This window comes from Primulina tabacum, chromosome 12, assembly GCF_025594145.1.
Source record: "Primulina tabacum isolate GXHZ01 chromosome 12, ASM2559414v2, whole genome shotgun sequence".
Classification (NCBI taxonomy): domain Eukaryota; kingdom Viridiplantae; phylum Streptophyta; class Magnoliopsida; order Lamiales; family Gesneriaceae; genus Primulina; species Primulina tabacum.
This window is the reverse complement of record NC_134561.1, coordinates 37,907,098-37,925,005: the sequence shown is the minus strand read 5'-3', so window position 1 is coordinate 37,925,005 and position 17,908 is coordinate 37,907,098. Positions and strand designations below refer to the sequence as shown.

The 17,908-nt window shown below is 31.9% G+C and overlaps 2 protein-coding genes across 2 annotated transcripts; one reads left to right on the top strand and one right to left on the bottom strand.

Moving 5' to 3' along the window:
- Positions 1-38: 38 nt before the first annotated feature.
- On the top strand, positions 39-4,439 carry LOC142521396 (cinnamoyl-CoA reductase 1). Its single transcript, XM_075624600.1, has 5 exons — positions 39-261; positions 365-519; positions 1,358-1,543; positions 1,911-2,263; positions 4,072-4,439. The coding sequence occupies exons 1-5, from the start codon at positions 141-143 to the stop codon at positions 4,253-4,255; spliced, it is 999 nt and encodes a 332-aa protein (XP_075480715.1). The 5' UTR covers positions 39-140; the 3' UTR covers positions 4,256-4,439.
- Positions 4,440-11,501: 7,062 nt separating this feature from the next.
- Positions 11,502-13,413, bottom strand: LOC142520985 (CBL-interacting serine/threonine-protein kinase 5-like). Its single transcript, XM_075624151.1, has one exon. It carries the CDS (start codon positions 13,050-13,052, stop codon positions 11,676-11,678), a length of 1,377 nt encoding a protein of 458 aa, XP_075480266.1. The 5' UTR covers positions 13,053-13,413; the 3' UTR covers positions 11,502-11,675.
- Positions 13,414-17,908: the final 4,495 nt, after the last annotated feature.

Below are 17,908 nucleotides of genomic sequence, written 5' to 3'. Positions count from 1 at the left end.
GGCTAAAGTATTTTTTCCTCTTTATAAATATAAATCATTTCCCCACACTTTCTCCAACTCCATCATCTCCCTTTCTCCACGCACCACTTTCCTGTTTTTTCAACCCTTTTCCTCCACCGCTACCACGAGCCCCCGACGCCATGCCGACAGCTCACGGCGATATTGTATGCGTCACAGGCGCCGGTGGCTTCATTGCTTCCTGGCTTGTGAAACTCCTCCTTGAAAAGGGATATACAGTAAGTGGCACTGTCAGAAATCCAGGTGAAAACAGATAATTAAAATCATTTTATTTTCTGCATAATTTGCATGGAATTACGATATATAAAATATATTATTAACTTTATTTATTTATGTTGAGTTGTAGATGATCCGAAGAATGCACATTTGAGAGAGCTGGAAGGCGCAGATGAGAGACTGATTCTGTGCAGGGCGAATCTTGATGATTATGAGAGCTTACGCGAAGCTATCAATGGCTGCAATGGTGTTTTCCACACTGCATCACCCGTCACTGATGATCCTGTAAGTTTTCTTTTGCTTGATAGAAACATTTTTTTGTAAAATCTTTTTCAATATTCCGAAAATATTCTTAATTTTTTTTTCATATTTTATTTTACTTTTTTGTGAGTGCTTCATTTCAACTCACTAATGTCATTATTTTTCTAAAAATCCTTTTTCAACACATTTATAAACATGATAAATAATATGTGAAAGTGTGTTACCTCCGTCCATTGAATAATTTGAAACTTTTCTGATTTCCTCCGATTGATATCTTCTGAGCACTCAACACTCTGTAGATGGTGTATATTTTTCTTATGAGTTGTGTGCTTAGGGACCTCAATTGCTGTTATGTATAGGCATCTCATACCATCAATGAGTTATTGCGGGAGCTTGATTGTCAAAAAAAGGGGCAGATGCTTATCAATTTTCTAAAGTTGAGGCGGCGTGCATATCTTTTATAAAAAATTGTAGGCAATAGCCGTCGTCATTGTCTACACGTTTGTTCTTCTTCTGACATGGTTCATTTTTCTTGCAAATAATTGTTCGTTTTTTTTTAAAAAAAAATCATCCAAAATTGAAAATAACATAACATCATGGGATCAAAGGTGGCATTCGGTGTTATGACCACCTTCTGAAAAGACCAAACAAGTCAATCTATTTGACAGAAATATTCAAAAAATATATTATAGAAATATTATATTGTCAAATATTTCAATTTATTTGACGAATGAGTCTTTGAGAATCACGAAATATGTCTGATTAGCGTGCGACTGTCGTTCAAGTAAAATATTAGCAACAGTTATTTTCTAGACAACCACATCTAATCTATTATTTTATGCATGTCTAACATGTGATTCAGGAACAAATGGTGGAGCCTGCGGTGGTTGGGACCAAGAATGTGATAACGGCGGCGGCGGAGGCCAAGGTCCGCCGGGTGGTGTTAACCTCATCAATCGGCGCTATATACATGGACCCCAACAGAGCACCCGATGAAATTGTGGATGAATCTTGCTGGAGTGACCTCGAGTTCTGTAAAAATACCAAGGTTTCGCCGATGATATAATTCTGTTACGTTAACTATAGAATAAAATAATATTTTGGTCATGTTCAGATCGAATTCAATAATTTCGAACATGAGTCTTGTATTTTTTTAGCTGGTTTGAAAAGCTTGCGACATGTATATAATTATTAATTTTAAAATTACATTTTTTATGTAAGCTTTGAATTCAAATAATTGGTAATATAAGTAAACAAGGTTGTCCACAATCTTGCTAGGACATCTTATTTCTATGCTCGTCTCTCAATCTGGAATACTCCTCCAGATTTTATCTTTGATATTTTGAATGAAGACGATAATTCTCTTGATTCTTAATAATATTTTTTATTTCCGTTAAAAAAAATGCCATATTCAGAATTGGTACTGCTATGGAAAAGCTGTGGCTGAACAAGCAGCATGGGATTCAGCAAAGGAGCTAGGCGTGGACCTCGTAGTGATCAACCCAGTATTAGTCCTCGGCCCACTATTGCAACCTACCATTAACGCTAGTGTTCTTCACATTCTCAAGTATTTAACTGGCTCGGCAAAGACTTATGCTAACTCTATCCAAGCCTATGTCCATGTAAAGGATGTTGCATTGGCACACATACTCTTGTTTGAGTCACCGGCGGCATCGGGGCGACACCTTTGCGCTGAGAGCGTGCTCCACCGTGGCGATGTGGTGGACATTCTCGTCAAGTTCTTCCCGGAATACCCAATACCTACAAAGTAAGTTTAACTATCTTTTTTTCTTTTATCTGAATTTTTTATATGATAATTTTAAGCTCTTTTAACATAGTAAAATGAGTGCTTATCGAAATATCAGTGATAGAAACTCACTAAAAATGAATGATTTGGGAATTCGTATTAGAAAATCGCATCGGTTCTAATCAACTGACAATAGATTTCAAATCTCAAATAGTTATTTTTTAACGTATTGTATTTGATTTCAAATACACGAGAGTCGTTTTACATCATCTCTTGAATGCACAATTATGCCATCTTAGTTTGATTTCTAATATCCTCCAAAACAACAGATGATTTCTAATATACACAACGTATGAACGTTTATACAACATTTTCTTCAGAGTTGTGTTTTGGTGGAGTTGTAGAATATCGAGCGTCGGTTGATAAACAAGTTGAAAATGAGAACTTGTGGATTTCAATTTCATGAAATTCAATGGTTCTCAAATCTTTCTATAGGGATTGATGGGTCGTCCCCGACTGATGTGTTGTCGTTGTGCCACCAAACTTAAATTTTTACTCTCTAAATAAAATTAGCGTAATGATTAGCAGGGTCGAATCCACAGGGAACGGGGGATGATTTCTTTCGAGTAAAAATGCAAATAAAAGGGGTGATTTTTGGATATAAATTTAATAAAATACTAAACGAAATTTGTCCAAGAAAGGAAAACAATAAATTTAAATTATAATTAATCAACTAGAATAAAGTGAAGGAATTTAATATGAGAAATATATTATTCAAGGGAGTTCTGCTATTTAATTATATCATTGTTCATCCGCAAACAAATAATTTATTCAAGTTGTTCCAAGCAATTAACCTTAGAATTATAGGGATAACCGCTAAAATCCTTGTGTTTTCCTAATTTAATTGACCAAACACAGCATCGAGTCAAAACTTATCAATAATTAACTGGGCACGATAGCGTTCCATATTAATTAAAAATAACATTTTCGTTTTGTGAAAACAGTTAATCCTAAAATCTAACAACCGAGATAGCTGCAATTGATAGATCGAGTTTTGTTGATTTATTTAGATACCTACAAAGTGAGTTTAACTATCCTTTTTTCTTTTGTCTGAATTTTTAATATGATAATTTTAGGCTCTCTTAACATAAAGAAATGAGTGCTTATGGAAATATCGGTGATAGAAACTCACTATGAATGAATGATTTGGGAATTCGGATTAGGAAATCACATCGGTCCAAATCAACTGACAATAAATTCCAAATCTCAAATAATTATTTTTTAACGTATTGTATTTGATTTCAAATACATCAGAGTCGTTTGACATCCTCTTGAATGCACAATTATGCCATCTTATTTTGATTTCTAATATCCTCCAAAACAACATATGATTTCTAATATACATAACGTATGAACGTTTATACAGCATTTTCTTCAGAGTTGTGTTTTGGTGGAGTTATAGAATATCGAGAACAAGTTGAAAATGAGAAATTGTGGATTTCAGTTTCATGAAATTCAATGGTTCTCAAATCTTTCGATAGGAATCAATGGATCGTCCCCGACCAATCCACCATTCAATCGGTAGTTGAAACCGGGGACTTCGTAGCAGCAATCCATAATCTCTCCCATCACGGAGAACGACGAGAAAAGTATAGACGAGATCTCAATCGATAACCTGCAGCTAACTGAAATAAGACATTTGAATTATATATCCTATATAAATTTCACCTTGAATCAAGCTTGTGAATTTTATTTTATATGTTCATTTTATTTATTTATTTATTATTATTTTTTTGACGAGCATTTTATTTTAATTGTGAATGCACCAGGTGTTCAGATGAAAAGAACTCTAGGAAGAAACCTTACAAATTCTCCAATCAAAAGCTTAAGGATTTGGGCTTGGAGTTCACATCAGTAAAGCAGAGTCTGTATGATACAGTCAAAAGCCTACAAGAAAAAGGTCACCTCCCAATTCCAGCCCAAACTGATGAGCCCATTTTTATTCAGTCCTAGCCTTCACTGTCTATTGGGCCTAAACTCTTCGCTACTTGGGCCTCCTATTTAATTCTGCTGTTTTCTTGATTTATGACAAGCAAGCAGAAAACGTTAATAGTGTGATTTATTCCTCTGGTTTGTCTTCCAATTATACTATGTGATTTGTTGGTGTTATTACATATGTCTAATGGGATTTTTCGTAGCGTTTCGCGGTATACCCTCATGCTTGATTCTTTGACAAAAACTTATGTGAGACGGTCTCACGGGTCGTATTTTTTTAGACGAATCTCCTATTTGGGTCATGCATGAAAAAACATTACTTTTTAAGCTAAGAGTATCATTTTTTATTGTGAATATCGGTAGGGTTATCCGTCTCACAGATAAAGATTCGTGAGACCGTCTCACAAGAGACCTACTCTAATATTTTTGTCGATCGATCTTGGATGAAAAGTACGCCGGCATCAAAAAAAATACACCTTCCATCTTCTTGACTTTGTCTCATTCTCCATCGCATTCCTTTTATTTTTGTCGGATTGGTAGATTTCTTTATCAGTACCACGTGTTGCCATACTTCTCACCAAAGGTAACCGTAGCGGGCCACATTAGGCAAACATCCAAGTCAATTGATCCAAGCTATGTGTTAAAATTGCACCATACTATCCGAAAAGTTAAAAGAGAGAGTGATTTTTATCCATCCCATCCCATCCCATCCCATCCCAATATGGCAAGCCAATGTTTTGGATTTGGGGTTTAGATGAATCAAATCGAATAAACTTAAAATAAGGTTTGAATTCTGACACGAAATAGATATATTTGTCCGAAAGTTAGAGATATTAATTCTTATTCATCCCATCGCATCCCATCCCAATAATGATATACCAGTGTTTTTGAACTAGAGTATAAATGAACCGAACCAAAATGAATATGATAAAAAAAAAATAAGGTTCAAATTCAGTTTGAAATAGATGTATTAAAGCTCGAGCTCAAATATATCTATTTTGAGCCGAAATCAAGCTCAAATATTCTGAACTAAAAAATTTATATTTTTTTGCATGAGTTTGGTTTGAATGAAGGCTCGATTCGAGTTCAGCTAAAAATAATCGAAGATGTTTATTAATAAAAAAAATATGTAGAACCGAGCGCTTGCCGCTTTACCAGTAATGGTGCAACTCAAATCTTTTAATCAAGCATGGACAATTATTGCACCCAACAATCTCTCTTCCAATAATTGCACTCATTGCAATCAATGAGAATCGAACCCATGACCTTGGCTCTGATACCAATTGTAGGATCGAGCGCTTGGCGCTTTACCAAAATTATAGCTGGTGTTAAATGCGAACTCAAATTTTTTAAACCGCACAGCAGCTCAAGCACCACGGTTCGATCCCTCTACCAAGCAGGGATAATTATTGCACCTAACAAAATAAATACTCGAAATCTATTTAATGAATAAATTTAGTTATATTATATTTAAAAAAATATCAAGGTTCTCACACTATCGAATAATATAATTTAGGTTCGAGTTCGACTAAAAGAAAATTAGAATATGTTCAAGTTCAGCTTGTATTCGAATACTAATCAAATATTTTTCAACTATACTCGAAAAACTCATAAGCCAATTTGGTTCATTTACACCCCTAAATGTGTTTTGTGCCTTGTGCGATAGTGCTTCCCTTTCAAAGTTTGTTTAGTTTCGCCAAATTTTGTAAGTAGTTTGTATGGGATGAAGATTGTTTTATAATTTAAATAAATATAGAGGTGATATGGTAATTTTATAAATCGATAAGGTAAAAATGAGAATTTTATAACTAGTCTTACCACGAACCAATTTTGTGTCAACTTTCATACAGTAATAGATATACATATGTGCCTCCTAGGTGGCAACCGCGAGTTACTCGATCAAAACTCGACGTAAATACAATTAAATTTGAATATTATCTCGAGTTGAATTTGAAGTTTACGATCATAGACGTAAGTTTCAAATGACTTACGTGACGGTGATTGGGTTAATATATCCACACCTCCTGTTCCCTAGATGCAATTTGGTTCAATTATTTGAGAGAAATGACTGGGAGCAACAATTGTTGATGTTAGTAATTATTTGATTATTATATGTATTTACTCGATTATTGATTTTGGTCAAACATGATTTTATACTTATTATAAAATAAATTCATAAATATTTATCAAATTTTATTTTTAAAATAATATATTCTGCTGCAAAAATTATTTAAGATCCAATTTAAATACTGATAAAAGTAATATTATTAACTTATAAGAATTTTAAAAAATTGACCCTATATTATCTCTTTATTGTTATGATATATAACATTATAGGACAATCCATGATTCGAGATTATATTTTTTAAAAAAATTCATATTTTATATAAAAATAATAATGATGAATATAATCCTAACATACATACAGCTAGCACGAACAGATGAAAATTTTATATTGCACATACCAAAGTAAATTTTTATCATTAATGCATGTCATATTAATTTTTTATATTTGATATATTTTGTGGGAAAATTATATATTTTTATTAAGATATTATACTTATATATTAATAATTATATAAAATTTACTGATATAGTTTGAATTTTTAAAAAAATTAGATATAAATTGGAGGAAAAAAAATTACTAATAAACTCTTATCAATAAAGATAGTTGACATAAAAAAATAAAACTGTAAAATAACTTTGATAACATATTGACATACCAAAATTATTTAATATTTATATTCAAATTTAACAATATATTAAGTATTTTGATATATTTTGTTTGCAAAGAAATAATTATCCTTGGAAAAAAAATAAAGTGATAAAAGCTTGTCATTTGACCCGCTGTAAAGTAAAAATATTAAATCATGTAATCATAAGATATAGTTTTTTATTGATCGACAATAGCTTGATCTTACATTTATTACATAATGAAATATTACATGTTTAGCAAACATTTATGAAAATAATATCGAATATCATAACACACTTGCTTGAAATTTAATTTTTTTTATCTTATATCAATCAAATCACAAATGTAAAATACAGTATTACCTATGATATATTAATCTATCCATATAATTTAATTATTGAAGGTGTAAATACGTAATTCCTCGACTAATCTTATATTTAATCAATCAAATTAAATCATTCTTATTTATCTATTACTATTTATCTATGACAAAAATTTGTGTGAGACGGTCTCAACGAATCTCTTGTTTGGGTCATCCATGAAAAAGTATTACTTTTTATTGTGAATATCGGTATGGTTAACACGTCTCACAGATAAAAACTCGTGAGACCGTCTCACAAGAGAGCTAGTCTTTATCTATTACTATTACACATCCTACTTATATACTTTAACAATCTTGATAATATTATTTATCATATCTTATCATCTCAACTAAACTCCATCGTCTCTCTTATCCTTGTAATAGTTTAATGATAATATCAAACAACAAATGTCTTTGATTTTATTAAAAATACTGAATCCCAATCCTATGAACATTTGAAAATGCTCTATTTTTAATAACAAAACGTACAATAAGTTCATTGATCATAATCTCCTCGATAATCAAAATGATCGAACTTCGTTTGGTTGGTCCGTTTAACCATATAAAATAGGTTGATTGGATTGACAATTTTCCAAACCATCAAATGTTAGACCCGCGCGCCGAACAATTGGTTGCGACGAGCGGGTCAGCCTACTCCAACTCGCCAAATTACACATAAACACTGTTAATAGTGTATCGAAGATGTTAAAAGTCAATTACGCATGGTATGAATACGGCCTTGGTTTATATATATATATATATATATATATATAAAGATTGAGAACATGATACTAACTACCTAGGAGTACACCAACTTTTTCTTCCAATTTTACCCTCATATGATACTAATATTACACTTTTGCTTTTTGTTAATTTGTTTTTTTTTTTATTTCAACATACACTATTATTTTTATTTTTTTATTTCAACAATTCAAATATCAATTTAGTCACTTCATAAATTGTCAAATTACATTTAGTTCATCGATAATGATAAAAAAAAATTGTACACACGTATCGCGTGTACATAATAACTAGTATATATATATACACACACGGAGTAAATACTCGAATTATCAGCCAACCACGTATCATATATTACACCATAAAAAAACAAAAGACAAATTAATTGTTATTCATTACAGTGCAGTAGATGCTGGAAGTGTGGAGAATTTTGTATTTTTTTATTATTTTGTATTTTTTTATTGTTTTAATTTTTATTAATTTATTTGTTTTTTGAAAAAGAAGTGTGGAGAATTTTGTATTTTTTTATTATTTTGTATTTTTTTATTGTTTTAATTTTTATTAATTTATTTGTTTTTTGAAAAAGAAGTGTGGAGAATTTAGTACGCGTGTTATGCTACAGTGTTAAGGCATCTGTACTATGAATAAATTTAATTTCGAGGGACTTCCTTTATTCGATGGGCACGACATTTCTTTGTCCCACAAGAAAATAATAAATAAAAAAAAAGATTTTGGGATAGGTGAAGATACATGTTTAGGTCCAAATTTTTGTGGTCAAATGTACTTATATTGTACTTTATTCAAATGATAAAAATTTACGTCAGATGGTTTCACAGTTCGTATTTTGTGAAACAGATATTTTATTTGAGTCATCCATGAAAAAGTATTACTTTTTATGCTAAAAATATTATTTTTTATTGTGAATATCGATCGTGAGATCGTCTCACAAGAGACCTACTCTATTCAATCATATTAAAGATTTGATGAACTGATTTTTAATATAAATCAGTGTCTCTTTGTTCGTGTTGCGTATATATGCGATTAGATTTTTTTGAAGGATCGGTAATTATTTTTTGTTATGGTTTTTAAATTAAGGTATGTCTCTTGTGAGATGGTCTCACAAATCTTTATATGTGAGACGAGTCAATCCTACCGATATTCACAATAAAAAGTATTACTCTTAGCACAAAAAGTAATAATTTTTCATGGATGACCCAAATAAGAGATCCGTCTCACAAAATACGACCCGTGAGACCGTCTCACACAAGTTTTTGTCTTTAAATTATTATTTGAGTAACAATCACACGATTATATTAAATATGTAATTTGTAGCGAATGTTTTTTTTAAAAAAAATCATTGAATTGATTTTTAAGGGTTTTCCTTCACAATGTATATATAAGTTTTGGTTTTATTTTTCACCACATTATGTTTAACTTTAATAATTTATTTAAATTCAATTTTTAAAATAATTGACTTTTCCCTATCACGCAAATTAATATTCTGACATTTGTCCAATCAAATGTTGACTAAAGATAATTAATGTTGGACCCACACACAATAAATTAGATTGGATGAAAAATCCGGGTCAGGACCCGTATTTGATTTTAATTTTTTTAAAAATATATTTGTCCATTTAAATGCTTAATTAATGTGGAGTAATTTGAAATATCTACCACATATGTTGGGGATTGGTGGCCAATCACATAGTTTATAATTAGATTTGTTGATTTTTAGTAGCAAAATCTTAAATCTTAGTAGCCATATGTGTGAGTGTGTCATAAAAGAACGGAGAATTTCCAGCCACTATCTTTCGGATACTTGGATATACATTGACTAATCTTAGTAGCCATATGTGTGAGTATGTCATAAACGAACGGAGAATTTGCAGTCACTACTCGGATATACATCGACTAAAGCGGGAAAAAGTTTGATAGTTTTCCAAATAAAGCCAAGTTTGATAACTTGGTAGATTAGCCTTCTTAAAAACAACTAGCATAGAAATAAATGGAGGGTGGTGGTGTTAGTCTATTAAGAGATATGATTAAAAATTAGTTAATATTTTATTAATAATGGTAAATGTATAATAAAAATATCTTATAACGATATTTACAATAATTATATTGTGAGATTTTATATTGAATTTATCATGAAATTTTTATAAATAAAATTTTTAGATTGAATTTTTTGTGTTGTAAGAATATTATTCGTAAATATTCTCATCATGTATTACTTTTTGCGAGACCTTTTATGGTATATTTCATATTTAATTTTATTTTTTATTTTCACTTAAAATGAAATTACGTTGTAAATAAAATATATCACCAATTTAAGAGTTTTTGTCCATAATTGGAGATTTTGGTTCAAAGGGAATTACTTGATATGATTTGTATAATTTTATGTGTGAATCAAATATATGATTACAAATTTATAGAAACATCGTGTGACTTACAAACACAAATGGAATAAAATCACAACATAATTGACATTATCAATATTTCATTTACACTTGATTGTAGGTTTTGGAATTGAAGAATGAAATCAATTTATTTTTATGACGTAAGAATTTTCCACCGTTATCTTTCTATGTGTAATTAATAAATTTATAGACTAACGTAATATGCTGCAAATCAAGCTAATCAACCAAATAGAGCAAGTCTTATGTGACAAATTCTTCGGATTAAATATTGATACTGACTATTGATCAAATGTTCATATATTCCATCAGATTTTTCCTTAGACTTTGAAGTTTTAATACGTTCTTTGTCAAACGATGTTCGCTCATTAATTTGAATAATCCAATAATATGTTTAATATCGTAAAATATATTAAGACATAAGTATAATATTATAATCTAGAAAAAAATAAAATATATTAAGAGTAGTTCTCTTGTGATACGTTCTCACGAATCTTTATCTTTGAAACGGGTCAATTCTAACGATATTCACAATAAAAAGTAATAGTTTTTTATAAATAACCCAAATAAGATATATATTCAAAAAATACGACCCGTGAGACCGTCTCAAACAAGTTTTTGTCATATCTATACTATATTATTAAGTGTGAGTACATGATAATAACTACCTAAAGAGGACACCATTTTTTTCTTCCAATTTTACCCTTATATGATACTAATATTACACTTTTGTTTTTTGTTTTCAATTTCAACACACACTTTTATTTTTATTTTTTTTATTTCAACAATTCAAATATCAATTTTGTCCCTCCATAATTTGTTAAATTTCACTTTATTCCATCGATAATGATAAAAAAGATTGTAAACACACGCATTGCGTGTACAGAGTAACTAGTATTAAATATGCATGTTGGTAGTTTTGTAAATTTAATGGAATCTGTAGAATGACTTGATCACTTAAATATTTCAGTCCTTTACTTTTAACTTTATTTAATTTCACCAACTTGCAATTTAAAAAATATAAATATTGATTGTCAGAGGTTAAAATGGTCATTTCACATACTAGGTTTCTTCATTAAGACAAGGTAAAAACATTATTTACAGTAGGAATTAATAAACCCCATTATAAAAAGTCACACACATGATAAAAAGCTACGCAAATTTTTTAACAAAATTGGTTTTAATTTACCATGGAAGGACTCTTTTAGCCTCAGATATGAAGCTAAATTACATTTCAGTCCTCGGAACACTGTTCTCCCCTTGCCAACTCCAGACTATGTCTTTCAAGGCAGGCCGCACGTCCTCCTCGCAGAACTTCCCGTACTCGAGTGTGTCCCCCGCCTCCTTTGAAAACTCCACCACCGCCACCTCCGGCGCCACCTCGAACACCTCCGCCGTTACGGACAACTTCCCTTTCCGCCCCTCCGACGCGCCTTGCATCCTCACCTTAAAATCCTTGTTGCTAACCATCTTGAAATTCGTTTTCTTGGCCAGTGATTCGAGCTTCGACATGATTGAGGAGGCCGAGCATTTCGACGTGAAGAGCGTACCGGACCTTGTTCGGTTCTCGAACAGGTTTGATAAGTCGAACCCGGATGACATTGATGATATAAATGCGAATGCGTTGTAGAAAGGGGGAGATGATTTTGATCTTTTTAACTCCAATTCTTTCTTCTGTGCTTCATCGTCTTGCTCCAAGGGAGTTTCAGTCACTGGTTCTTGGATCGAAAAGGCGATCGGCCTGTTGAATCCCTTGCAAAACCAGGGGTTTTTCATGATCCCTGGAATGGTAATCCTCTTCTGTGGATCAGCAACCAGGAGCCTGGATATTAGCCTCTTTGCATCATACGAGAACCACGGGGGAAACTCGAATTCGGACTTGAAAACTTTGCTGTACATCTTCATCAAATTCTCATCCTGGAATGGCAAGTATCCTGCTAAGACAACATATAAAATCACCCCACATGACCAAATATCAGATTTTTCACCATCATACCCTCTTTTCCTAAGCACTTCCGGAGCAACGTAAGCCGGTGTTCCACACTGCGTGTGTAGAAGCCCATCGTTCCGATGGTGCTCCGGCAAAGCGGACAGCCCAAAGTCAGAAACTTTGAGGTTTTCATTCTCATCAAGAAGTAAATTTTCGGGCTTCAAGTCCCTGTGCCAGACACCGCGGCTATGGCAGAAATCCACCGCACTTACCAGCTGCTGAAAGTACTTCCTCGCCGCATCTTCTTTCAGCCTCCCTTTGGCAACTTTCGCGAAAAGCTCTCCACCCTTAATATACTCCATGACGAAGTAGATTTTCTGCTTTGTGGCCATTACTTCTTTGATCTCTACAATATTGGGGTGCCGAACCAATCGCATGACGGCGATTTCTCGGGTGATCTGCTCCATTAAACCTTCTTTCTTGACCTGATCTTTGTTGATGACTTTAATGGCGACGCTTTCGGAGGTCCTGAGGTTCCTCCCATGATAAACCTTGGCGAAGGTGCCCTGGCCCAGGAGCCGCCCCATCTCGTACTTGTCGAAAACGATGTTTCTTGCAGATCCATAGCTAAGATGGTTGTTTTCTTGTGTATGTTTTGTGGGTTTTTCCTCCATTGGAATACAAATAAAGAAAATGGTGGAAGGTTTAGTCAAAGGACTATTGGTCGATGATTTATAATTAATCACATATACGGTGAAATTTACTTGGTTTGGTACAAAAGTTGTTACGGGGCAATAAAGAAACGGAATAAGCAACAAAAATAATTGAAGTTTTAGGTGACTCTAAAACACATCACAATTGCAACTTCGAAATCAAAAGCAACCACTAAGGTCCGCGACGGCGACGGCGACGGCGACGGCAGCGGTGGTTTTCGGAATTGGAGGAGAGGTTTTCTACTAGGGTTGTGCAAAGGAGGGGAAGAATTCTTCAAGGTCTTTGAAAGAAGAAGTGATTGGTGGTGCTAGAAATATAGAGTTTGTGTATGTGATGGGGTCAACTATTTCAAAATAACATAATATGAATAAAACATTACATCTTATTTTTCATTTTAAGCATCCATAGTGTTGATAGAATATTTCGAATGAACTCCAAGATACGTGTAAAAAGTTTTTTTTTAAGAAATGTTTTTTTCCTCGGTTTAGTCACAAAGATATAAGAAAAATTTGTCCCATGATACAATGGAGATATTCTGTATTTGTAGTGACTAAATCAAATCAAAATCTGAATTCTTTTCTTGAATTAATGATGTCATATATATAGAAATTAAACATTGATTCAGAACAGACGCGAGTCTTCATGAAATAATGCACTCTTTCATGAAAACGCATCATGAAACAATGTGTTGTTTTCAAAGAGTTGCCTTACCCCTTGCGAAATAGTATATATTTTCGCGACCTGATCGGGCAAGTCGATCTCCATAATTTTCACAATAGTAACTTTCTTCATTATCAACAACAAAATAAATTATGAAAAATTGATCTAACACCTAGTATATTATAACCAAATATATCATAATATGGACCAAATTTGGCATTTACATCAAATAATAATAATGACACTAAAAAAAGGATGGTGGGGTAAGGGGTGTCCATTTGTGATTGGAGGAAATGGTTTGGCCTTTATGTGGAGGGTATTAGAGCGGCAAAGCCCATAGAAATTATCTTGGATTATAATAATAATAATGTTGACAATGTCATAGTGCAACTTGGCATTTGTGGGGCACAAAAATGACATCATCACGAACGCAATCGTGCGGCTTTCAATTAGCCAAAACACGGCCCTTCAAGATTTGCCTAAATAATAAAGAAAACAGGTGGCTAATTTATAATTAATAGATCTTTCGAACTCGATCCATCTTTACATTTAACGTAAAATATAATATTTGTTCACGGATTGATTCAGATTTGAGATCTGTTTGATAAAATTGACTCATGAAATAGTCTCACGAGAATTTCCGTGGTTTATAATCATAACGTGTTTCATTCTAAGTAAACTGTGATTGATTTAGATTATATGATTTTCTCAATCGTCATGTGCCGGTCGGTGTTGCTGCTATCAGATAGGCTACTAAACCAATTTGACATGCACAATGGTAAAACAGCCAAGTCCAAGCACAAGCGTAGAGTGCTCAGGCACATTTAGCGTCTTTGAAGCTGGAAATTTCTTAGGAGACAAAAACTTGTGTGAGACGGTCTCACAGATCGTATTTTGTGAGACATATATCTTATTTTGGTCATCTATGAAAAATATTATTTTTTATGCTAAGAGTATTACTTTTTATTGTGAATATCAGTAGGGTTGAATCGTCTCACAGATCAAGATTCGTGAGACCGTCTCACAAAAGACCTAATCTTTTTAAGAAGTGAGGATATAAGTTCTGAGTGACTATGGATTGTGATGATATTTGAATATATATCCGTAAGACGAACAAGTGAAACCGTTGTCTCCCATGATTAGTTGTGTAAAGCTTGGATATTTTATTTCTATGTTAGTTATTATTTTTTTTTGTTTTTAAAATGGTATGTTATTTGATATTTACGAAAACAAGATAGCTTAAATGTAACTTTGATTCTTCTTTTTTATCTTCCTTATTTTTCTAATAATTTATTTGTAATGAATTTATATTCAAAATTCATGACGTATTTCTCTATTTATTCAATAAAAATTGACGAGCTAATTAATATGTCAAATAATTTTTTTAATAAAAAATAAAAAATATATTTAATCTAGATGGCCGCCTAGGCGGGTTAATGAGATCCTACCCATGTGGGCACTACTCCCATGATATGATGGATGACCAAGATTTGTCCATGTATATATAGGACCCACTTTTTTTTTGAAATTGTATATGTGGCAAGATCTTATCTGTTGAAATTGAAGTGAGGGTAGTGCCCACATATGATAGAATCTCACTAACCGCCTAGGCGGATAATCATGATGCCTTGTTGTTAATTTTTGTAATAATACCCATAGAAAGAGTCAAACTTAAAATCAAGGGGTTAGTTACTGTCTACTGTCCAAATAACTCCGTTTAGAACACTGAGTTATAGGAAAAATATGTTTCTCTTTCTAATTTTATTTATGTTGTCAAATTTCAATTTTAATTCAATTTTTTTCAATTTTAATCTATTTTCTAACGTGTCGTGTAATGAAAAAAAAAATTTACAAAAAATCAAAAATACATTAATAAAACTGAAATTTAATAATATGGAAAAAAACTAACTACACATCTCAAAATTGCAATTTTACCTAATTTTTGTAATAAAAATTAGATATGCAACTTATATATCAGATCAAGTGCATGTCACACTTTCGAAAAGTATCGTTCGAATAAACCTTTTTTTTTTTCCAAATAAAAATTATATAGAAATTTGAATAATTATTCTTATTCCATTCAGTCGATTTGTTTCCTCCATATCTCATTTTAAAAAAAAATACTTTTTTCATATTCAAATATTTATTTTGTCACATTGCCCTCTTTAGGATGAATTTTTAAATGGTTATATTCCTTCTAATTGCGTGACATTACATGAACACAAGGTGTAATTATGGTTAAAGACAATTTATATTTAATTAATATTGTATTTTGCTAATAAACTTGAGCTAATCTAAAGATAATATTATATATTCATATTCCTTCAAAATATCTTCATTTATTTTTAACACAAGCTTTTTTGGCATATACGATTGTAAATATAATAATAAATTTTTTTTACTGGAAAACTTGTAATTTTATTTATAATGAAAAATGTCATTGATTACAAGTTTTACTAACCTAAATGGGAAAATCCCCAACCTCACACACAAAAGTGGGGTGGAATAAATAGCTAAAGAAGCTAGCGAAGTCCGCAACATCATTCGCCGTGCGCATAATAATTTTAGATTTAAATGGCCATGAGATACCAGGATGTTTATGATGTTTGCAGCATTGGCTCCAAGATAACCATAGTCTTCCGTTGGGGCAATGACTATTTACAATGCCAACAGAGATTCCGATGTAACCTGGTGTATGTTTAAATTTTGATTATGTATCAATTGAATCCCTTCATTAATGACAATGAGTTCTATGGCTACACGATACATTCGATATCAAAAGATTGTAAACTCCTAACATTGGAGTTACTTAATTTTAGTTTTGTTTTCGTACAATGATCAGCAAATCAGTCGGCTCATTCTTTAGCAAAAACAACAAGTTATATTCTATCGAGTGGTTAAAGAGTAAGCATAGCAAGCACATAGTAGTACACAAAAAAACTTCATTTGCTCAACATAAATGATATGGCTCCTAATTGAGGAATTGTTTCTTTCACAACATTAAGTTTTTATAAGATCACATTTTTAATGGAATCCGAGTGAATTTTTATCGGGTAATTTTTTAAAAGGTCTTGTTGTGTGCGTGAGTGTTTTTTTTTCACAAAAAAATTTGTGAAACGGTATCATGATTCAATTTTGTGAGACGGATCTCCTATTTAGGTCACTCATGAAAAAATATTACTTTTATACCTCAAGTATTACTTATTATTACAAATATGAGTATAGTTACCCCTTTTAAGGGTCTCACGGATAAAGATCTGTTAAACTGTATCACTACATACATACTATTTTTTTTATTAAAAAAATAGCTCTCTCCTTTATAGTTGAAACTATAGTTTTTAAAAATACAACATACAATAAGTCCACTTATTTGGTGCAGTTGGTGGTGCTTTGACGTGCTCCAGCCCAATAATGTCTCAGTATATCGAGCCCGATCCTAATTATTGGGCCAATGCCAATATTGTTTACCCCTAATATTACTGGACCCAAAATAATGGACCATCTATGGGCTATCACATGCAACAAGGAACGTTCTGGCCCATTGTGTCAGATTGAGCCTTTTAAGTTCTGGGTTGTTGGTTAACAAATTCGATTGTTTTGTTGAGATTATATATCTTAAAATTTTTAAAGAAACTCTAAGTTGTTTTTTGTGTTTTTTTCCAAAAAAAAAAAAAAATTTAAAATTAAGAAAAAAAAATCAACCTTTAGATTTTTTGTTGTTGAGTTAATGGAGTTGTTTATTACAAATGAAACTCAAACTCGCGACCTTGTCTCAACTCGAAAATCTTGGTGTCAACTAAACTACAAACCGATTATTTTCTAGTATTGAAAACCTGTAACTACTAATAGAAGCATGATACATAACTTCGTCAACACTTTAATATCAGCTTGACTCATATCAGATATTCCCAAATCGAGAAGTTATATTGTTCTTTGAATTTTAAGAAAACTGTTATTTTTTTTATGCAATGATTAACCGTGCTACTAATTTTTATCAACTTTTAAAAGTAAAGAGGAGTACATAAAATATTAGAATAGGTCTCTCGTGAGACGGTATCACGAATCTTTATCATGTGAGACGGGTCAACCCTACCGATATTTACAATAAAAAGTAATACTCTTAGCATAAATAGTAATGCTTTTTTAATGGATGACC

Excerpts from the sequence above, each read along its gene's own strand:
- LOC142521396 (XM_075624600.1), top strand. The coding sequence starts at position 141 with ATGCCGACAGCTCACGGCGATATTGTATGCGTCACAGGCGCCGGTGGC. Across the intron at positions 1,544-1,910 it reads AGTTCTGTAAAAATACCAAG|AATTGGTACTGCTATGGAAA; the intron begins GTTTCGCCGATG and ends TGCCATATTCAG. Across the intron at positions 2,264-4,071 it reads GAATACCCAATACCTACAAA|GTGTTCAGATGAAAAGAACT; the intron begins GTAAGTTTAACT and ends TGAATGCACCAG.
- LOC142520985 (XM_075624151.1), bottom strand. The coding sequence starts at position 13,052 with ATGGAGGAAAAACCCACAAAACATACACAAGAAAACAACCATCTTAGC.